Here is a 22247-nt window from a genome sequence, read left to right as displayed (position 1 = left end):
TCCTTAGGCACTGGAAAGAATTTTTGAAATCAGTGATTCAGGTAATTCATTTAAGATCAGAGAGTTGTCATTTTCTTTGCTGACTTTAAAGCGTATTCAGTCAGATGACGAATCTGAATATTTCATGTTTTAAAGTTTTTAGAAACTTAAACTTAACCTTTAGGTCCCAGATTTAAATAAATTGCCAAAATTCTTAATTCCAAAGGTTTATTATATGTGTGGAGATGAACCTGTAGTCTTTTTACAAACTATTTAGGAAAACCAAGTGGTATTTAATCCTTCGTAGAATATCCAAGCATAGAGCTTCAAAATAAGCTCTGCATCACAGAAACTGATCTGGCCTCTCTTCCAGCCAATTTGGAAGCATTTTGAGGTGGGTGGTGACCCTGTTGCTCAGCTGCTAGAAATCAGAGCCATCTGCACTGTTGTTACTGGCCTGGTGGTTGCACCTGGATTTTCTGTTAATTTCAGAAGAATGGATGTGTATTTTCCCGTGTTACCCCTCCTCTCCTAGAGTCCTGCCTTCCATTCTCCACCCTCAGCCATCTGTCCATTCATGAACTCAGCGCCTATGGGTCTCCTCTTTGCCAGACATTGGGCTGGACACAGGATACAGGGTGAGCAAATCGAATTTCCTTCCCTCAGGGAGCTTACAGCGCAGAGTGGCAGGAGGACAGAAAATAGTTATACCCAGTGTGTTAAGAGCAGGGGAGTTCATCCTAGCACTTCATTGAGCTGGGCATGGCAGGTAGGTGGATATTAGGTAGGATAGGGTGAGTTCTGAGGGAACAGTGAATCAGGAGGGAATAATTTAAGGAGAGGAAATGACACATATAAAGCAAATTGTAGAAACCTTAGTTATGACATGATTTGCGGTATGCTGAGAGCATACCATGTTATCTTTAGGAAAAGGGTTGGTTGATTTATCATCAATGCCTGTTTAATCCTGTTTTCCCATGACTTGCGGCTTGTTTTTTTCCTTTGTGCAAGTAGAACATAGAATGTCTATGATCTGGACGTACGTTGGGTTATAGACAGGGAGGACAGGTTTTTATGGGGCAGGTGTTAAGAAGTGGTGGAAAGAAAGAAATGTAGAAAAGTGAGAAAATAACTAGTATGTGAGGAATGAAGGGCAGGAAGACCAATGTTGAGGTTACCTTTTAGGAAGGCAAGGGATAGAGATCTTACAGGATTAGAGGCCTCACCACTAGGTGGTGTCACCTGCTCTGGACAGCTTGGTGGTTTCCAGCCTGTGGAAAGTCCACCTTTTTGGCTTGAAATAGTACTATTGGGAGATCCAATTAGGAAGCAGGTGGAGGTCTTTAGTCTTTAGTACAAGGCTAAGAAGAATATACTTAATCAGCAGGCTAAGGGGAAACCCGGAATATTTTCAAACTAGGGACTAATATTGCAAAGAAGTTTTAATGAGATTAATTTGACTGTGGTAGATGGGCTAAATTGGGGGGGGGGGATGGTAAGAACACAGGAATACTGCTTTGAAAGCTATGAGCTCCTGTGCCTGAGTAAATACAGATAGGAATAGGTGACAAATGGAAAGGGAACAGTTTTCAGAAATTGAGAGTAAAAAATTGTCCACAGTCTCAATAACTTTAGATATGGAGGTTTGGTAGTTAGAAATAAAAGATCGGTGTCTGTACAAGTGTGAGAGAGAGGAAAGTGGTGGAGGAAGGGTGGGGAGGAGAGAAGTGTCTCTCTGGAGGGCAGGAGGCTATGAAGATTTTAGTACAGTTTTTCAAATAAAGAGATGGAATCCAAGCATTAGGTAACTTCCATGAATTCACACAATTGATTTCGGGACAAAGCCAAGGCTAGATCACAGGTTTTATGCCTGCCAGCCCCTTCTTTCTTAATCGATTTCTTAGGTTGCAAGCCTGAGTGATTTGGAAAGTGGAGAAACTGTTCCATTGCTGGAGAGGTGCAGTAGGATAGTAGAGTGGAATGGCTGGCATGTTGTGGCTGGGAGCTGGTGAAAGGCTGTGTGGCAGGTGTGATGGCATCTCAGGAGGCGTGTTCCCACACTTGGGGGAAGTTAAGGCTGGAATGTGGGATTCCAAAGTGCTCCTGGCCGATTGAGTACGACTGAGTGGATGAGACCTCGAAGCACGATACTACGTGCATATGTAAGAAGAGTCAGAAGACAGAAGTTTGTGATGGCGAACTTCAAGGCGAGAGAGTGTAGAGTGTAAAAGAGTGTTGAGGAACATCAGGAAAACAGTGTCATTTATCCTTTATGTGTTGTGGATTGACCATGCTTTAGGCAGTCTGTGACCTGTAAAGGACGCAAGGGTGTAGTGGGTGGTGTCACATGTGACATTAATTCAGGGAGTACTGAGAAAAAGTCCTGATTTGACACTGACTTGTGATGCCAGGAGGAGCTGTGTCTGGTGCCAGGATGGATGTGAGGTCCTGTAGAGCAGTTGAGGGTAGAAGTAGCCTCTTTGGAGACAGAAGTCAGGGTAGCCCTAAGCAAGTTCTTGTTTAGAACTCTCTGCCTGTACGGGAAGGGGAAATATAGGGTGTGAGTTGGAAGGAAGTGAAGGTTTGAATGAAGCTTATTTTTAAGTAGGGATAAACTTGTGTGTGTTTGTAGACCCTGGAAAAAGGGCCGGTCATGGCTGGGTCATTTGAGTGTGATGTTTGAGAGGGAGTGATAATTTAGGGAGGAGCTGCGGAAGAGGCAGAATTTTATGTACGGCACCCTGGGTGGCTTTATTTGTAGCTAGGCAGGGTCCGTGTCTTCTGAAAGGTGGGAAGAAGAACAAATAGGGGGAAAGAACATTTTAAGGAGAGGAAGAGGAGGGACTTTGTATATGATGACTTTCCTTTTTTTTTTTTTTTTTTTCTTTTACACGGAACCTTCACCTTCCCGATCCATTATTTACTGAAATATCTGTATGTGTACCTAAATAATTATCATCATAATTTGGCCAGTAGTAAAAGCTTTACTAATTTGGGAGTGGAGGAAGTGGCTGGTGTTCATTAATGGCCACCCTGCCAAAATGACATTTAAATGCTATTTGTTTGCAGAGAAAAAGTACGTTAGGTGAGATGCCGTAAAATCACGAGCGGTAAGCTGTGTTTCTGGAACTTCTCCGTGAGCAATGTTGGCCCTGGAGCGTGGGTGAGGAGAAAGTGGTTGCAGGGTGAGTAACAAGTAGTGGTCATGTCTGGTCTGTAAAAAGAGGAGAGGAAAGTGAATAGCCCATGGATGCCTAGCCCAGCCAGAAATGTCTGCGCAGCCCGTGTTCCTCCTGTCTTGTCTTGTATGTCACAACGGCACGGAACAGCCAGTGATCTTCAGATGCCCGCAGATGTGTTTTATAGGTTCATAGAGCAGGTAAATTACATAGCAGATTTTATATGGAGGCTGCTTACAAACTAGGAGCTCTCTAATTTTCTTCAGGTTTTTAAGTGCCGGAAAAGAGTTACGTTGTGCTGAGGGGAGAGATTTGGGGTTGTCACCGTCATGTATTAGTGGTTTGAAGACTGCGTTAAATGGAATGAGTTGTTGATCATTTGAAGGCAGTATTTAAATCAAGTCATCGCCGGAGCAACCAGACTTAGCTCGGCCCCTCTCAGAATTAACACCAGGAGCAGTTACAGGAGACACATCCAGCCTAAGGCTGTTCAGTCTGGGTTCGTAGTGGGCCCCCACCCCTGTTGCTACGGACAAATGTCCGAACGTGGCTTAGAAAGATTTGATACGCACTCGGAAAATAAACAGGAGCCACCCATTACATTTTCAGTGTAACAGTAAAAACTTTTAAAAGTACTGTTGTTGGCTATTATAATTTATTAGGAAAGTGACTTTTTCCCATCTTGTAAATGGTATCTGGAAGCTGTGAATTAGTAATACCTGAATAACAGGCTTTCTTAGTAAGATCTAATTCTCTCTCTCCCTCCCTCCCTCCCTCTCTCTCTCTCTCTCTCTCCCTCCCTCCCTCCCTCCCTCCCTCCCCCTCCCTCTCTCCCCCTTCCCCCCTCCTCTCTCCCCCTTCCCCCCTCCCTCTCTCCCCCTCCCTCTCTCCCCCTCCCTCTCTCCCCCTCCCTCTCTCCCCCTCCCTCTCTCCCCCTCCCTCTCTCCCCCTCCCTCTCTCCCCCTCTCCCCCTCCCCCTCCCCCCTCCCCCTCCCCCTCCCCCTCCCCCTCCCCCCTCCCCCCTCCCCCTCCCCCCTCCCCCCCTCTCCCCCTCTCCCCCTCTCCCCCTCTCCCCCTCTCCCCCTCTCCCCCTCTCCCCCTCTCCCCCTCCCCCTCCCCTCCCTCCCCCTCCCCCTCCCCCTCCCCCTCTCCCCCTCTCCCCCTCCCCCTCTCCCTCTCTCTCCCTCCCTCTCCGCCCTCCCTCCCTATTGATTTTAGAGACCATTGAACATTTAATATACACTATTTTTAAAAAACAGGAGTCATTTACATTTCATACTGGCTTTTTGGTGACATTTTTCTTTGAAAATGTGGTTATCTTCCCTGCAGTTGAAACGTCTTCAAAAATACTTTAAAAATGTGACACTATTCAAACTGAACATTAAGCTCTGGATTTCAGTAATAAGTTCAACTCTAGTGAGTGCTCTCACTGCTGCTGATACAAAATGGGAGAATGTGGGAGGGCACGCCGAGGGAGAACACAGAGTTTTTCAGGTGAATATTTTTGTGTGTTTTTATCATCACAGGTGGCATTGATGCTGTTTACTTTTTGCCTGTTGCATGGCGGGCTGAAGGCATATTAAGATTTGGGACCTCTAAGTAATAGATGTACAACATTTAGGGGATTTTATGCATGTGTAATGCTGTGTCCCACCTAGTCCTATCATGGAAGCATATGCAACATTTCTGAATCTTCAGCTTTAGATCTAAATATTTGAATTTATGCAGTTTTGTTCTTAGCACTGGGGCTGTGTTCTGTTTTGTGACGAAGGGGCAGTCACGGTAATTGACTTAGAACACTCTATGTGAAGGTCTCCCTAATGAAGAAATATGAGCACGTTAATATCTGATTTCTACTAGAAAAATTATTTTTTCTCTCTTATTTATGGATTTCCAGAAATCTATACTAAAGATATTTTAGCTTCGGACCTGAGGCCCTTTCCTCTACAGGCTGCACTAAGTAAACATTCTTGGTATTCACTTTGCAAAATGCACAGAAGAAAACCTAAACTACAATGAGTTGAAGTAGTATGATCACCTTCTAAATATCAAAGTGTAGCCTTTGGCTAAAATCGTTTCTGGAGTTTAATTTTCATAAGCATGAACTCTAGGTAATGTACTTTTCAGTAGAAATGGTATTAGTATCTTTTTTTTTTTCTTCCTCAGCTTTGCTGTTTGTTTTGCACAGGGGAACAGCCACCACTTTTTTGATTCACGCATTTTATACCAGAACCTGAATCCACGGTTCTAGGTTCCTTTACTAAAGGTTAATACCTCCTAAAAAGTGAATTGTTTTCTTCCTTTTTTTTTTTTTAAAGATTTGAGAGAGCAGGAGAGAGTGAGATCAGGAGTGAGGCGGGGAGGGGCAGAGAGAGACAGGGAGGGAGAATCTCAAGCAGGTTCCATGCCGTCAGTGCAGAGCCTGGCGTGGGACTCGATCTCACGACCTGTGAGATCATGACCAAAGCCAAAATCGAGTTGGATGCTTAACCGACTGAGCCACCCAGGCGCCCCATGGAATTTTTTTTGTTTTCTGATGTAAAAAGTTGCCCTTACTCATTGATCCTGATCACAGTGGCATTCTGTTGGCCAGGTTTGCAGAGTAAATTCCGGGTTTTGAATGGTTTCTGTTGAGGGTGTCCAGCAGGGGTAGTCCGGCTTTGAGCTGTCCCTGAGAAGAACCGCTGGCGGGGTGGGTTCAGGAAGGTGATCAGGCATGGGGAATGCAGCTGTGAGAGCAGGGTGGTGGCCGAGATGTGGTGGGGAGGGAACCGTTGCAGTAATGTGATGTGTTGGCCTTTTCCTTGTGCCGGGTTGGGGGGTGGGGGCGTGTCCGGGGCCGGCCAGCAGTGTGTGCAGCTGCATAGTAGCAGCCAGTGTGTATGCGTCATTGCCAAGTTCTAATGTGAGGCTTCAGATGTTCAGAAAGATTGACGGACCCATCCTGTTTTTATAACACCACTGTTTCTTGCTTCTGCGTCAGCGACTGACTGCTGTCCCGTCTCATGTGCTGGTTCTCCTCTTCTGTCCTCCACATTTTGGGGGCGTGGGTCATCAGGGCTCTGTGCTTGGTTTTCTTTTCCTCTCTACCTGTGCTCTCTCCCTGGATGATCTCAGTTTTGTGGTTGAAACAGCATGCTCTGTATATTCAGGCAACTCTCAAATTTGTGTCTCCAGGCTGGACCTCTCCCACATGTCAGCCTGCCCCCTCAGAATCATTACTTGGGTAACAGTGTGCATTTTCACCTTAACTTTCCAAAACTCCTCATCTAATTCCCTAGGTCCTGTTCCTCTCTAGTTCGTTAGTTGTGACAAGTGCACCATAATAATGGGAGAGGTTACCAACAGGAGAGACCGTCTTCATAACTTTTCTGTAAATCTAAAATGATTCTAAAGGTTAAAATTTATATATAAAAAAACTCCCTTACTGCTCTCCCCTCATCTGTGCCCCAGCCACAGTGGTCTCTGGTTTTGTAACTAATGCCTCTCTACTGGACGTGATTTTGAGCCCCAGGGAACACTGGCAAAGTCTGGAAACTTTTTGTTTGTTTGTTTTGGTGGGAGAGTGTGGAGTGAGTTGGAGGAAATACAACAGGCTTTGAATGGGTGGAGACCAGGATTACACTGAACATCCTAAAATGCACTCTGGGCCTTTTGAATTTTATTTATGTATTACGTATGTACGTATTTATTTTAGAGAAAGTAGGGGGGAGAGGCAGAGAGAGAACAAGAAGGAGGATCCAAAGCAGGCTCTATGCTCACAGCAGAGACCCCAATATGGGGCTGGAACCCACGAACCTTCAGATCATGACCTGAGCGGAAATCAAGAGTCGGACGCTTAACCCACTGAGCCGCCCGGGTGCCCCTTGGGCCTTTTGAATTTAGTTCTGTCTTTCCCTTCAGGTTCCCGACCACAGTCTCCTGCCCTTCTTTATTTTTCTTTTTAGTGCCTCATCATCAGCATGGGATACACTCTTTGCTTGCTTCTCACCAGGAAATATGTCTTCCATGAGGATTTGTTGCTGCTTTGGCTCACTTTTGTATCCCCAGCATCTAGAACGATTCCTAGCACATAGCATTAAATATTCGTTGAATGAAGTCAAATAATTGATGAAGGGAGTGAGTGAGTGGAACAGATGGCCTGCACCTGTGCTAAAATATTCAGCTAGTCGTGGAAATAAAGCATGAACATTCACCTAGCTGCCTGTTCTCCACAAATTACCACTGTTGACAGTTGATTTTTTTTTTTTTTTGATCCAGAATGTTTCTGTCCATTTTTCAGCATATTCATGTACTGTGCACACAATTCATCCCCCCCCCCCCGCCCCCGCCTTTTTTTACACACATACATGGGATCAGTTTAATTTTTCCATTTAACATATCTGGACGTCTGTCTCTATGTACCAACATTCAGAGTGGCGGCTTATTCTTTTTAGTGGCTGCATAATACTTTATATGTAGAATTAAGCAATAATATTTTAATTGTTTACAACAGAGTCCCGGCATAATACTTTGTTGTAAAGTGGGTAGCAGTAACAAGTCTTCTGAGATGAAACACTGTGCTTGCTTCTTTCACATGAGCTTTTTAAGTGTTACTGAAAGCATCTTCTCTCTCTCTCTCTGTTGTTCTTAGTTCGTAAATGCCTCAGGATCCGGAAATAGTCTTTGGTTCACGTACCCTCCACAGTCTGTCCTGAACTAGGCTCCCCATACCTGTAGGTTGAACTGAAGTTTTCCCTGGTTTAGGGAACGTCCCTGCATCGTTATATCTTTCAGATTTCCCTGAATATTAGGACTGTTGACCACATGAAGAGATTGTTTTGTGAGGAAACTGTTTTCTTATTTTGAAGTGATCATCGTTCTCCGGGAGGCTGGAAGTCTGGTCTCCTGACTTTATCGCTGAGGAGATGGCATGATAGCGAAGGCACATGTCAGGGGGCCCGCCTGGAATGTGATTGAGCATCCGTTAAGCCTTGTGTGAAGGAGGGCTTTTCTTTTTTCCCTGATGAAATGACTGACGGGGTGCGGTGAAGATACTGTGAATTAATGCTGCCTCGCGAATTCCCGCCGGCCCTTCAACCAGCCCTCCAGTCTGCTGCTGCTTTCACCTTTGGGTGGGGCTCCCGTTCTGGGAGCACTTGTTTGAGGGTGCAGTGCTGTCCTCTCTGGAGAGTGCTGGGGTGTTTTGTGAGGCTCCAATGATTTGCAAGGTGAATTTGTTGGCATTTAGAGGAACGGTGGGTCTGAAAATAATTGTCTTGCTCATCCGGAAGGCCCGCCCGGAGGACTGCCTACCTTCCACTTGCTAAAGGGAACCCTTTCTCAAATGCCCCCTTGCCTTCCCGTTTCCCCTCTGACCTTCTCTGCGGGGCCGACCACTTTGCTGCGTTCATGGGGCCCTCTCTGTGTGTCAGCCTGGATGCTTTAGCTGTGTGTGTGTGTGTGTGTCTTGTGTTTGGTTGTGAACACTGGTTGTTGACTGCAGTGGTGATAAAACATTGATGTGGTGGGTAAGATTCGCTTTGCTGTTTGACATCAGGCTGCTGGTTTCCCATTTGTAAATGGACTCTTTGACTCACGTTGGTTTAGAAGTGACCTCAGTATCAAAATGATATAATGATTTTATAAGTATTTTAATACCTTTAAGTAGTTACATAACGCTAAATGAGACCGTAAACCCTTACGTTTTGGAGGGAGTCAACTAAATTATTCTTAGAAAGAAATAATTTCTGGATCACTTTTGAGATGAGGTTATAGAATGTCATTATGGGAGGTCCTATGAAACCACCTTTCAGGTTGGGTCTTGTTCTGAATCAGTTCTTCAAAGCTTCCTGTGCTTGGGATACTGTGGCAGCATGAAATTTGTGAGCTTTTGGGCATTTCATCTGTTGTGTATAAGTAAACCTAGACAATGTTCGTTATCTCCCTTTGTCACAGTTGGTTCCATTTGCCTTGAAGAATCAAGTAGAACAATTCAACTTTGGTGTTACATGTAGCTGGCGGGAGTCTTTGATCTGAAGCTCCTTATGATTCTTGAGTCCTCAAAGTACAAGAAAAAGATTGTTCCTTAGTAATTTTAGACATGTTAGAGGTATTGGTACTTGGACAACGGAAAAAAACCTAAAAACTATCGCACATATTTGTATTTCATACAAATGCACTAAAATGCAAAGTCTAAAACTCCCGAAACAAGTTTACGCCGCCTTGTTTATTTCTTCGAGGTCACGATTCTTCTTTCTTTTCTGTGTTTTAGATTCCTGAGGGTTAAGCGATGGGGAGACCTGTGGCCTTGCTCCTGCTCCTGCTCCTCCAGCGTTTTGGAGACGGCGACGGAAGCCAAACCCCTGAGCAGAGTCCTCTCCAGTTTACACACTTCCAGTACAATGTCACGGTGCACGAAAACTCTGCAGCAAAAACCTACGTGGGCCATCCTGTAAAGATGGGTATTTACCTTACAAATCCACTGTGGGAGTTAAGGTACAGAATTATCTCCGGGGACAACGAAAACCTTTTCAAAGCTGAAGAGTATGTCCTTGGAGACTTTTGCTTCTTAAGAATAAGGACCAAAGGAGGAAATACAGCTATTCTTAATAGGGAAGTAAAAGACCATTACACATTGATAGTCAAAGCAGTTGAAAAAAATACTAATGCTGAAGCCCGAGCCAAGGTCAGGGTGCAAGTGCTGGATACAAACGACTTGAGACCGCTGTTCTCCCCCACCTCGTACAGTGTTTCGTTACCTGAAAACACAGCCATAAGGACCAGTATTGCCAGAGTCAGCGCCACAGACGCAGACATAGGAACCAATGGAGAGTTTTACTACAGTTTCAAAGATCGAACAGATGTGTTCGCTATTCACCCGACCAGCGGTGCCATAGTTTTAACTGGTAGGCTCGATTACGCAGAGACCAAGCTCTATGAGATGGAGATTCTTGCTGTGGACCGTGGGATGAAACTGTATGGTAGCAGTGGTATCAGCAGCATGGCTAAGCTGACGGTTCACGTGGAACAGGCCAACGGATGTGCTCCTGTGATCACGGCGGTGACGCTGTCTCCATCAGAACTGGACAAGGACCCAACATACGCAATCGTAACGGTGGACGACTGTGATCAGGGGCCCAATGGGGAAATAGCTTCTTTAAGCATTGTGGCAGGTGACCTCCTTCAACAGTTTAGAACAGTGAGGTCCTCTCCAGGGAGTAAAGAATATAAAGTCAAGGCAGTTGGTGGCATTGATTGGGACAGTCATCCTTTTGGCTACAATCTGACGCTACAGGCTAAAGATAAAGGAACCCCTCCCCAGTTCTCTTCTGTGAAAGTAATTCATGTGACTTCTCCGCAGTTCAAAGCTGGGCCAGTCAAGTTTGAAAAGGATGTTTATAGAGCAGAAATCGGTGAGTTTGCTCCTTCCAATACCCCTGTGGTCATGGTGAAAGCCACGCCTAGTTATTCTCATTTGAGGTATGTTTTCAAAAGTACCCCTGGGAAAGCTAAATTCAGTTTAAATCCCAACACTGGTCTCATTTCCATTTTGGAGCCAGTTAAAAGACAGCAGGCATCCCATTTTGAACTTGAAGTAACAACAAGTGACAGAAGAGCCTCGACCAGAGTGTTGGTTAAAGTCTTAGGTGCGAACAGCAATCCCCCTGAGTTTACCCAGACTGCTTACAAAGCATCTTTTGATGAGAACGTGCCCATTGGTACGACGGTCCTGAGCGTGAGTGCCGTGGACCCCGATGAGGGGGAGAACGGCTATGTGACTTACAGTATTGCCAATTTAAACCACGTGCCCTTCGTCATTAACCATTTCACTGGTGCCGTGAGTACTTCAGAAAACCTGGACTATGAGCTGATGCCTCGGGTTTATACTCTGAGGATTCGAGCGTCAGACTGGGGCTTGCCATACCGCCGGGAAGTTGAAGTCCTCGCCACGGTGACCCTCAATAACTTGAATGACAACACACCCTTGTTTGAGAAAATCAATTGTGAAGGAACTATCCCCAGGGATCTAGGTGTGGGGGAGCAAATAACTACTGTTTCTGCGATTGATGCTGACGAACTTCAGTTGGTCCGATACCAGATTGAAGCTGGAAACGAACTAGATTTATTCAGCCTAAACCCCAGCTCTGGGGTGTTGTCCCTAAAGCAGTCGCTACTGGATGGCTTAGGGACCAAGGTGTCATTTCACAGCCTGAGAATCACGGCCACAGATGGAGAGAATTTTGCCACACCGTTATACATCAACATAACTGTGGCTGCTAGTCGCAAGCCAGTACACTTGCAGTGCGAAGAGACGGGCGTCGCCAAAATGCTGGCGGAGAAACTCCTGCAGGCAAATAAGTTACACAGTCAGGGAGAGGTCGAGGACATTTTCTTTGATTCCCACTCTGTCAATGCGCACGCGCCACAGTTCAGAAGTACTCTCCCCGCTGGTGTTGAGGTAAAGGAAAACCATCCAGTGGGTGCCAGCATAATTTTCATGAATGCTACTGACCTGGACACTGGCTTCAATGGAAAACTGGTCTATGCCATTTCTGGAGGAAATGAGGATAGTTGCTTTGTAATTGACATGGAAACTGGAATGCTAAAGATTTTATCTCCGCTTGACCGTGAAACAACAGACAAGTACACCCTGAACATTACAGCATCTGACCTTGGTATACCACAGAAGGCCGCTTGGCGTCTTGTAGACATCAGAGTTCTGGATGCCAATGATAATCCCCCGGAGTTTTTACAGGAGAGCTACTTTGTTGAAGTGAGCGAAGACAAAGAGGTAGATAGTGAAATCATCCAGGTTGAAGCCACAGATAAAGATTTAGGGCCGAATGGACATGTGACCTACTCTATTCTCACAGACACAGATAAATTCTCCATTGACAGCGTGACTGGAGTTGTTAAAATTGTGTCCCCTTTGGATCGCGAAGTACAGCATGTGCATTACTTAAAGATTGAAGCCAGGGATCAAGCCAGAGAAGAACCTCAGTTGCTTTCCACTGTTCTTTTGAAAGTATCATTAGAGGATGTTAATGACAACCCACCTAGGTTCATGCCACCTAATTACCGTGTGAAAGTTCGCGAAGACCTTCCGGAAGGAACCATAATCATGTGGTTGGAGGCCTACGATCCCGATTTAGGTCAGTCTAGCCAAGTGAGATACAGTCTGCTGGACCACGGAGAAGGACACTTTGATGTGGATAAACTCAGCGGAGCAGTCAGAATTGTCCAGCATTTGGACTTTGAGAAGAAGCAAGTGTATAATCTCACCGTGAGGGCCAAAGACAAAGGGAAGCCGGTTTCTCTGTCTTCCACTTGCTATGTTGAAGTTGAGGTCATTGATGTGAATGAGAACTTACACCCACCAGTGTTTTCCAGCTTTGTGGAGAAGGGGGTAGTGAAAGAAGATGTCCCTATTGGTTCCTCAGTAATGACAGTATCTGCTCACGATGAGGACACAGGAAGAGACGGGGAGATCCGCTATTCCATAAGAGATGGTTCTGGTGTTGGTGTTTTCAAAATAGACGAAGAGACAGGTAAATACATTATTACTCTTCTGGTTTGATCTCCCCTCCCATTTGTCCCAAAGTAATGATCTGCCCTGCGCTGGCTCCTGTACAGTTCCCTGTTGGCCTCTGTCAGGGCTCCACACAGAAGTGCACGTGCATGCTTTTTGCCCTCTTAGAAGCATCCCTGTGTGTAGTAAGTCGTGAGTATGGAACCGAAGGAACTTGAATGACGTGGTGTACAATGAGTAAGGAAACGGGAGAAAGTTGGAATCATTACCGTTGATCCTGATCTTTAAGTTTGTGCTCTGCATTATCAGAAGCATCGCTGTGGTTTTGCTGTAACTTTGAGAAAACTGTTCCAGAGCTGTTCAAGCTAGTCTTTTTGCACACTTAGAACCGCCACCGGCCACTGTCTGGCATGCTTTTCAGAGATGATTGCACACCTGCAGAATTGTGCAGTGCACAGAGAGAACACACTGCTAAAGCTTCCGCGATGTGGTCTGCTTTCCTTAGTACCTCTTCCAAGTTTTGTTTGAGAGGCAGACAGACGTAGGGAAGTACAATGTTGAATTGTAGGGACTTGGCTCTTTGAGTTGTTAATTGGGTGATCTTGGACAAGTTAATTATCTTACCGAAACTGACTTCATCTATATGATGGGGACGCTCAAAAAGGCTGCAAGATTTATGTGAGGATAAAGTGAAATAACATGGGAAGGCTGCCGAGCGCGTGTTAGTCTGTTAATGTCTTCGAAATGGTAAGGAGGCTTTGTTAGCATACCCTTTCACCTGGAATAAGAGCCTAAAACCAGAACATCCGGGACGGCCGACGGATGCTACGGTCTGTTGCTTTGCACTTTGTGCGTATCTCTAATTTAGCTGCTCTTCTCGGATATTACAGTTTGATGTCAGTCTCCCCTGATGGAGTGTGACCCTTTGTATTAGTTTGCCAAGGGCCAGCGTAGCGAAGGACACAGACAGGGTGGTTTCAGCCACAGACATTGATGTTTTCACAATTCTGGAGTCTGGAAGTCGAGGTTGGAGGTGTTGGCAATGGTAGGTTTTTTTCTGAGTCCTTTCTCCTTGGCTTGTAGATGGCTGTCTTCTCCCTGTGTCTTCACCATCTTCTCTGTGTATGTCTGTGTCCTATTCTCTTTTTATAAGGACATTAGTCATATTGGATTAGGCATCACCCTAATGGCCTCTATTTATTTCCATGTCGGTCACATTCTGAAGTACTGGGTGTTAGGGCTTCAGTGCATGAATTTTAGGGGACATAATTCAGCCAAAAACCACCTTTCAGGACAGGCTTTTATTTAGCTCATGCATTTTCTGTCCTCAGCCCTAGCAAGAAGTACTAGGCGTATAGAAGCTGCTCGTTAAATGTGAAGACAACGAACGAGCAAACGAATGATTATTTTGATGAGTGTCACATTAAAATGAATGAATGTCCTGCTTCCTGAGAACGGTAGTGGAAATAGAAGGAAACTGGATAATCACAGGGTTAGATGAACTGCCATAGATGGGAGTTCATTTCGTTTGTTGATCTCATTGATATGTCCTTTATGAATATATCCATTCTAAAAAAATGTTTTTCTTATTACACTGAAATTTTAAGTTTATCTTTAAAATGCTACAAGTAAATTATTTAATACCCACCCCACTAAGAATGCCTACATCTAATATAAGAAACATAATTATTATCCTAGAAAAAGTTATTTTAGAAGCCATCATATTTTTAATGTACTTTTGTTTATTCAAGGGATTCTTTTTGTAATGAGTTGTAGACCATTAGCATGTGTTGGGTGTATCCATTTCTCTAAAATGCCAGATTTTAATTTTTTAATTTTGAAATTTTTTGTTAGTTTCTAGATTTTAGAAAAATTTTAATTTATTTTTTAATCCCGGTATAATTAAAGGATAAAATACCAGATTTCTGTTTTTATTTTTACATCATGCCGCCATTTAGAATCTTTAATCCAATTTCATCAAAGATTACCAGCCACATGCCGTGATTAGTTCTCTAGAAACAACTTTGCTTTCTGTGTGCAAATCAGTGTCAATGAAATAAAAACTGAAACCATATACTGAGCAAAGAACTCTATTAACCTTGTTTCAAACTTTATATTCTCAGTCTTCTTCAGCTTAATTAGCTGCACAGAATGAATTGTGTCTAAGCAAAAATGGAAAAGAGCTGCGGTGTCCAAGGGGCTGGGGGCTTAAAAATATTAGAGATCTAGGTTTTGTCAGACCCGTGAACAACATTTTAAAAAGCAGTCATAATATAAAATAGACCCCCCCCCCCCCCGCCGCACAACATCGTCAAGGTCTGTCCACCTCACAAGTTGCCTCAATGCAGTTGGCTTCGGCCTGTGGTCTTGAACTAGTCCGACCGTCCGCACCGCGTTGGTTTAAGATCCTGGGTAGCGTTTCTGTCGGCTGCTTGGTCTGGGACCCGGCGAGTGTTCGCTGCCCGGATGCCTGCACTTGAGCGCTGTGGAAGCGGATCATGGCGCCTCGGTTGTGAACATACTCCCCTCTTCTCCGCCAGGGATCTTGTGTACCCCTGGCTCCTCTAAGGAGAACTGAGGTTTCTATCAGCTGCGGTAGCCCGGCTGTGAACCCACCGCCTGCCTTTTCGGTCAGCCGGTCCTTCCCCACCACTGCGCACGCGTGCTTGGGGTGTGGCGTTTTCTCCTGCTTCCGGAGAGTTTCTTTCATCTTGTCGGAGCAGAAATGGAGCGCACGGCGGCGGCGGGGTCGGGACGAGCGTTGGCGCTCAGGGGGTCTGGGGCGGACCAGCCGAGATGAGGTGCACACTCCCCTGGGGATGCAAGATGGCCACCAGAGCCCGATTGTTAAATAACAGTTGACTGACTCCTGTTGGTTATGCTATTCTAGTCCCTCCTCTTGTATCTATAGATATATACGTGTATTTCCTGCCGTACTCCAGTATTAATTCGAATGTTCAGGTATATTGTGTCAACTTGGAAGAGTACCCACATTTTAAGAACTTCACCCAATACAACGAATATGTTTGCGCATTTTCCTAAGGACAATTATTCCTGACCCTTTCTTTTTTTCCTTTTCTAAAATAGCTTCTGAAAAGCTATAAAAAATTGTTACAAGTTAAAGTTGAGACAGAAAATAGAACCCAAGTCTTAATTTACATTCCCTGAAGGCTTAAATTATATGAGCACTGCCTTTTGGGTTTTTCTTTCAAGTGAAAAGAGTATTTTTGTTGCTTTTTAAAGACTCATTTAGAAACTAGTAATTTCTTTTTTTTTTTTTTTTTTTTGCTTATAAAGTTAAGACATTGGGATATTCTTACTACCAAGGGAGAAAAAAGGAAACCACCAACCAAACAAGGCAGGGTTCTGAAATCTGGAGTAGTTTTCAAAGCTGAATGGCAGTGCTAGACTTTTCTGGTGGTAACTTAGTGGGGGGCCAGGGGATGAATTGGGACTGTGGGCATTGGGGTTGGGAAGTATATAAGAAACTGTGCATCTGTGTAACTACTGAGATTTGAAAGTGAGAGAAAAGTTGGAAATCTATCAGTCATCTGTTCTGTAGTCCTTGGCTTTACAGAAGAAAATGTTTCATGTATAGTAGATTAATGTTTCTGTGTTTTTTGGAAATGAATCAAAGTGATATAATAGTATTTACACATTACCACACGTTGGCCTGGTGTACATTACGAGATGTGATTTGGCAGTAGAATTATCAGCCCAACTTATTTTTAGAGATTCCTGGCAAGACATTTGGTATGGTAGTGTAGAATTCCTTCAGGAAAAGTCAGTATGTTTTGTGCAGTAGAAATTCTTAAATCAGGTATGTTCTTTATTTGGGGTTTGTCTCATTCCTAGTGCGAGTCGAAAAGTGTGGAGCGGTGCCTGTCCGAAGAAGAAAAGTAGGGGCAGTTCAGGAACACAGGTGGGGACTCCATAGGACACGACCCTAATAACACTCAGTGTGAGCTGGAGAAGGCCTGGCTCAGGTCAGGTTTAATAGCACCTTTCTAGAACTTCAGACACCGTTCATCGCCTGTTTCTGCTGTGCTGTTACTTTCTCTTCTTGTCACACTGGACTAGCTGATAAGGGCCTGCGCAGGACCAACAGTCTGCCCGCTTCATTGTTCGCCTCCTGCCTTTGACTTAACTTGAAACTATAATGTTGTTGGAATAATAAATTTTTGTGGGATTTTACCTATTTCAGCATCGCCACGTATGTGTATCATTTGTAGTCTTTTCATACAACAGAGAACATAAATCCGCAATCTGAATTTCGTTCTTACTATTTTTATGATCCTTTTCTTTAAAAAGTCTGCTTCAATGTGAAACATGCCCTGAAAAGTAGTTTTTAGTTTTGTTTTTTAACTAGAAATTCTATGAACTACCTAAAATATGTAGCCAAATGTACGGTCCTGTGAGCTCTGCATTTTATACATACTTTGCTAATTGGCTTTTCAGGGAGGTAACATGTAATTGCAGTGTGGGGGTAATTGTCACTTGACTCATCTGATAATCTCTCACCAAATCACATGCTTTTCCTGGAGAGGCCTCTGGGTGTTGGTGAACTGTTCTGACACATTCATGCCCACGTGATAGCTCGTCCGTTCCAGGTTTGGAAGGTTACGTGAAAAATTATTTGGGAAATGGGTCTGGTTAGAGAGCCAGTCTCCAGGGTTCTAATTAAGATTTATGCTCCCCGCCCCCCCCCCCCCCCCCGCCCAATTTCCTTAAAAATCTACAGAGAAGGTGATAAAGCAGATTGAACAGAAATGTTAGTGGAGGATCTCTGAAGCATGTGCAATTTCACATTTAGGTTTTGATTTGTCCCCCATTCTCACTGCAGATATGTGCCTGGTAAGCTTTCAGAGTTGAGCAGAATAAATCTGGAGAAGCCCTCTTGCAGATTTATGGAATAAATTATAAATTCAGCTTAGTGTTCTTGGCCCAGGCGGATGCACCCAAGTTAATTATTACTTGAGCATCCGTAAAGAGGTGCAGCTTTTTGTTAGTTTGGAAACTAAAGTAATGTCTAGAAAAATGCTTGGCCGAAAGATTTTTTTTTTTTTTTAATTGTAGGTAGGTAGTTAAGTCTGTTCCCCTCACGTGTGTATCGTAATTGGGATGCCTTTAAGTATGTTTTCCCTTCAGTCTGGAGTACTTTGGTTCAGTGTTTCACTGTTAGAATAATGCAACCCAGTAAGAGTGTTTCCCTCTTCCACTTCTACTTACTTGGGGAGACCATGTTTTTCATTAAGATAAGACTGAATTTCTAAACTTACTAATACTGTGTTGCTCTTAGAATCCCAGTTGTGATTTCAGAATTGAAATTTACATGTCGATGGAAAGACTTGGGAAGAATTAATATGGAAGTACAGCTGGTGCAATGAGATAAATCGCCTTTCATGAAAAATGGGAGGGGGAATAGGGACGACATTTTTCTTAAGAGAACGTGGCTACATGCTCATCATGGGGGAGTGGTATTGCATGGTTCCTGTAGTGCCCATCCGGGGACTGGCTCCTGGACTTCCTCAGTTAGGGGACACGGGATGAATGCGTTTGTGCAGTGGGACCAGAAGGGACTTCCAATCCAGGCTAACCTTATTGTTGACCTCAGTGAGAGGGAAAATGTTTTTGGGGTTTCTTTCTCGTTTGGCAGAACTTGGAATATTTTAATTATTATCTTAATTACTCAAGTTAAAAAAAGTTTTTTTTAACGTTTTATTTATTTTTGAGACAGAGAGAGACAGAGCATGAACGGGGGAGGGTCAGAGAGAGGGAGACACAGAATCTGAAACAGGCTCCAGGCTCTGAGCTGTCAGCACAGAGCCCGACGCGGGGCTCGAACTCACGGACTGTGAGATCACGACCTGAGCCGAAGTCGGCCGCTTAACCGACTGAGCCACCCAGGCGCCCCTTAGTTACTCAAGTTTAAAAGAAAACCTTTTCCCCGCTTCAAGTAGGATGTCTTCTATACATGGCAGGGACCTGTGTTTTTTCCTAGGGCCTGTTGTCATGGCAGAAAATAGAATGTAGAATGTCAATGGCCTCCAGGGTTATGACCAAAGAATCTGTAAGAGCGGCTGACAGCTGTGTGGCCGTTAGGAGTGTGGTCTGCTGTGGTAGGACCCTTCTACCTCTGCTGGAGCTGGACCTGGAACTCCTGGCAGTAGGAACTTGCACAGACACTGGGGGAGGCCCCATCAAGGAGTTCACAGATTAGCTGCTGGTGAAGTGGGCTTTTGTGTTGGCATCTCCTGCCTTATGTGGCCGCAGCCGCTGTCCTGTTCTTACATTTTGTTCTCTTCCCAGGAAAGTTGAAGAGAAAAACTGATTTCTGAGCCACAGTGAGATTGAAAAATCAGGCCTTGGCAGAAATGAGGTTATGATAATCTGCCCTTTTGTGTGTGTGTGAATCTGAGTCAAGGCAGGGAGGGCATGGTAATTTCGCCTGGGGACGGGATCCTCCTCTGAAACTGGAGGATGTTAAGGTGAAAACAGAATCTAATTAGAAATCCTAAGGAAACTCTTCTTGTTTTAAGAGAAAACAGGATCGGCTTTTCTTTAGTTACTAGTATGGTATTTAACAAGTTGACTGAATAGTGGTTGGGGGAGGAGCTGGGCTGGGATCCAGGATGGTATGTTGTGAGGCAGAATGTGGTGAAGTTCTGCCGTGCCTCCATAGAATCCTGAAAGGTGCGTAAGGGCCAGAACCTGGACGGGATAGAGTAGAAACAACCTAAAATAGGGTCTCTCTAGCTCTGTGCTTTCCGTGATTATGATGATGATAATAAAGGGCATCAGTATAATGAACCACAGACACTGTTCCCACCAGGTGCTGTTCTAATTTAATTTTTATATTAATTTTCTCATATTAATTTTTCTATTTTCTTATATTAATTTATATATTAATTTTCTTGCTACAACTAGCAAATAGATACTTTTATCCCCGTGTTATTGATGAGGGAATGTTCACAGAGGAGCTAAGTAACTTGTCTAAGACCACTTGGGTACTAAGGGGGACAACGAGGGTGGGGGCCTGCGTCTCCCAACACCACATCTTACTGCCTCTCGCTCTTTGTAGAGCGATCTGGAGATGCTCTAATAGAACCCATTTGAAAACTGCTTGAATGGGATTCTGGACTGAACTGGGTTGGGCTGAGCCAGGCTGGAGGCTTGAATCCCAGATTGGAGGCTTGGTCTTGAAGAAGATGTATTGAATCGAGCAGTCTTCTTCCGTCATTTCTTCTCCAGAGGGCATATTAGTCTTTTGAAGACTAATTGAAGAGAACAGGATTTTCGCATTACATAGGGGTGGCATTTAAGCAATTTAAGATTATTTCGATGAAGTGCTGAGCAGTGGGGGAATTATGCCGAGACCAGTAGTGAGTTTTGTCATCTAGTGGAGATGGACGGGTGTCTCATCTGTGCGTGCAGTTGTGAAGGTACAGCGTTCTCGTAAATAAAGGTGCTGCTGGACCAAACTGTACAGCATGTTAACTGGAACACTTTCTCATCAAAACAGTGTCTTAGATGGCTGTCAGGGTCCTGTCTAGCCTTTAAAACCACTTTAACCCCCTGAATCGCTTAAGTTGCAGTCCACACGGCCCCCCGCTGAATCCCTGTTCTCTGGCCTTGGCCTCCTTAGATGTTGGCTTCAGCGTCTGTCCTCACCGGCCATCTGGTTTGTGGCAGGAAAGCCAGCGAACTTGTTCTCTTACTCAGCCCTCTTGACAAGGCACCATTTTTATGTTCTAAGAGTTGTTTAAGAGTTGAGTGTTGATAACCTGATGGAGTGGCCTCTGTGTATAGAGATTTAAGGCTCAGTTAATATCTGGGCTGGTTTTTTTTCCATTTGGCCTGCCTTGCCCAATTAGGAAAACTGAATAGATTTTAAAACTTTAGGTGTGTTTCCATTGTTGTATTTTTTTTAACCCTTTAGTTCCTGTTTTGACTTTGTGGATTATTTTCTTTTATTTTTTTTTAAGCTTTGATTTATTTTGATAGAGCAAGCATGTACGCGGGCACAGGAGAGGGGCAGAGGAGAGAGAGAGAGAGAGAGAGAGAGAGAGAGAGAACAAACGAACGAGCAGGAGAGAGACACAGGGAGAAGGAGACAGAGAATCCCAAGCAGGCTCCAGGCTCCGTGTGGAGCCCGACAAGGGGCTCACTCTCCCAAATCATGAGATCGTCACCTGAGCTGAAATCAAGAGTCAGACGCTTAACTGACTGAGCCACCTGGGCGCCCCAACTTTGTGGATTATTTTAATTCAGAAGGCTGGCTTTGTTAAGATTTTATTATCCGTGTTGTGCACCGTTACTTTGCAGTCACCTTTATGGCACTTAGGTTTTTTTTTTTTTTTCCCCAACTTTTTTTTTTTTTTTTTTTTTAATTATTTTTGGGACAGAGAGAGACAGAGCATGAACGGGGGAGGGGCAGAGAGAGAGGGAGACACAGAATCGGAAACAGGCTCCAGGCTCTGAGCCATCAGCCCAGAGCCCGACGCGGGGCTCGAACTCCCGGACCGCGAGATCGTGACCTGGCTGAAGTCGGACGCTTAACCGCCTGCGCCACCCAGGCGCCCCGGCACTTAGGTTTTAAGAAATCAAGCCATGTTGTTAGAACAGTGCGTGCTGCCTAAGGCGTAATGCCAGGAAGCACGGCCTTCTCGAGTCTTTGTTACTAGGAATAGACGGACCTGGAAAGATGGCTTGTTGGGGCACCTGCCTGTACCGCTTGAGTCGGCTGTGACCCAGTGTAACAGCCGTGAGAGGAGGGCCAGGACGCTACTCACGCTCGTACTTCACAGGCCGCTCTTCCCAGCGCAACTGCCTTCCGGTGAACCGCACCGGGTCTCCTCAGGGTGTCTGACGGCCGGTCACACCCGTTGCGTCCCTGGGCCTCTACGGCCAAGTGAGCCGACCTGTTGTCGGAAGGGATTCTTCAGAATTGTTGGTGGTTTTTCTTTCTTGAGAATTATTCTGCTGAGGAAGGTCCAAGAGGTAGTCTTTTTAATTTCAGCCTAATTTTTTTCTTTTGTGATAGAAGTTACCCAGCAGCTCACCTGGTTTCTTAAGATTTCTTTCTAGTTTGTGGTAATTTAACCAGTTTTCTCCTTTATTTTGAGAGAGAGCGTGAACAGGGCAGGAGTAGAGAGGGAGAGAGAGAGTCCCAAGCAGGCTCCGCGCTGGCAGCACGAACCAGAGATCATGGCCTGAGCCAAAATCAAGGGTCAGATGCTTAACCAACGGAGCCACCCAGCCGGCCCCAACCAATATTATCTTTTTATCACCGGGGAGCCTTTTCTTCTTTATCATCGTCCGTGTATAATTATAGGTCACATTTATTGAAAGCTCAGTGTGAACCAGCCCTGTTGTGAGCTCTTTTCGTAAGTTGTCTCCCTAGATCGTCACGATAATTTGTGAGTAAAATTAGACAGTAATATGCCGTGTTCACGTAGTGCCTGTATTAAATTCTAAAGATATGAGGGGGGTGGGGATTATGGTACACACTGACCTCATGCTGTTGAATTTTGAAATCTCTGCGTTTCTTTTTTTTTTTTTTTAATTAAGAGCTGTAA

At 44.7% G+C, this 22247-nt stretch overlaps 1 protein-coding gene across 4 annotated transcripts in view; it reads left to right on the top strand.

Moving 5' to 3' along the window:
- Positions 1–22247, top strand: part of FAT1 (FAT atypical cadherin 1) — a 133762-nt gene that overhangs the window by 5478 nt on the left and 106037 nt on the right. For all 4 annotated transcript variants that reach the window (XR_007151514.1, XM_047855608.1, XM_047855609.1 and 1 more), the window contains exon 2: positions 9412–12688. Coding sequence is in view for 3 of the 4 variants with exons in the window: in XM_047855608.1 (XP_047711564.1) it covers positions 9430–12688 (3259 nt within the window). In the remaining variant the exon portion in view is untranslated. The remainder of the gene's footprint in view (positions 1–9411; positions 12689–22247) is intronic.

This window comes from Prionailurus viverrinus, chromosome B1, assembly GCF_022837055.1.
Source record: "Prionailurus viverrinus isolate Anna chromosome B1, UM_Priviv_1.0, whole genome shotgun sequence".
NCBI classification, from domain to species: domain Eukaryota; kingdom Metazoa; phylum Chordata; class Mammalia; order Carnivora; family Felidae; genus Prionailurus; species Prionailurus viverrinus.
This window is presented reverse-complemented; position numbering and strand designations above follow the sequence as displayed.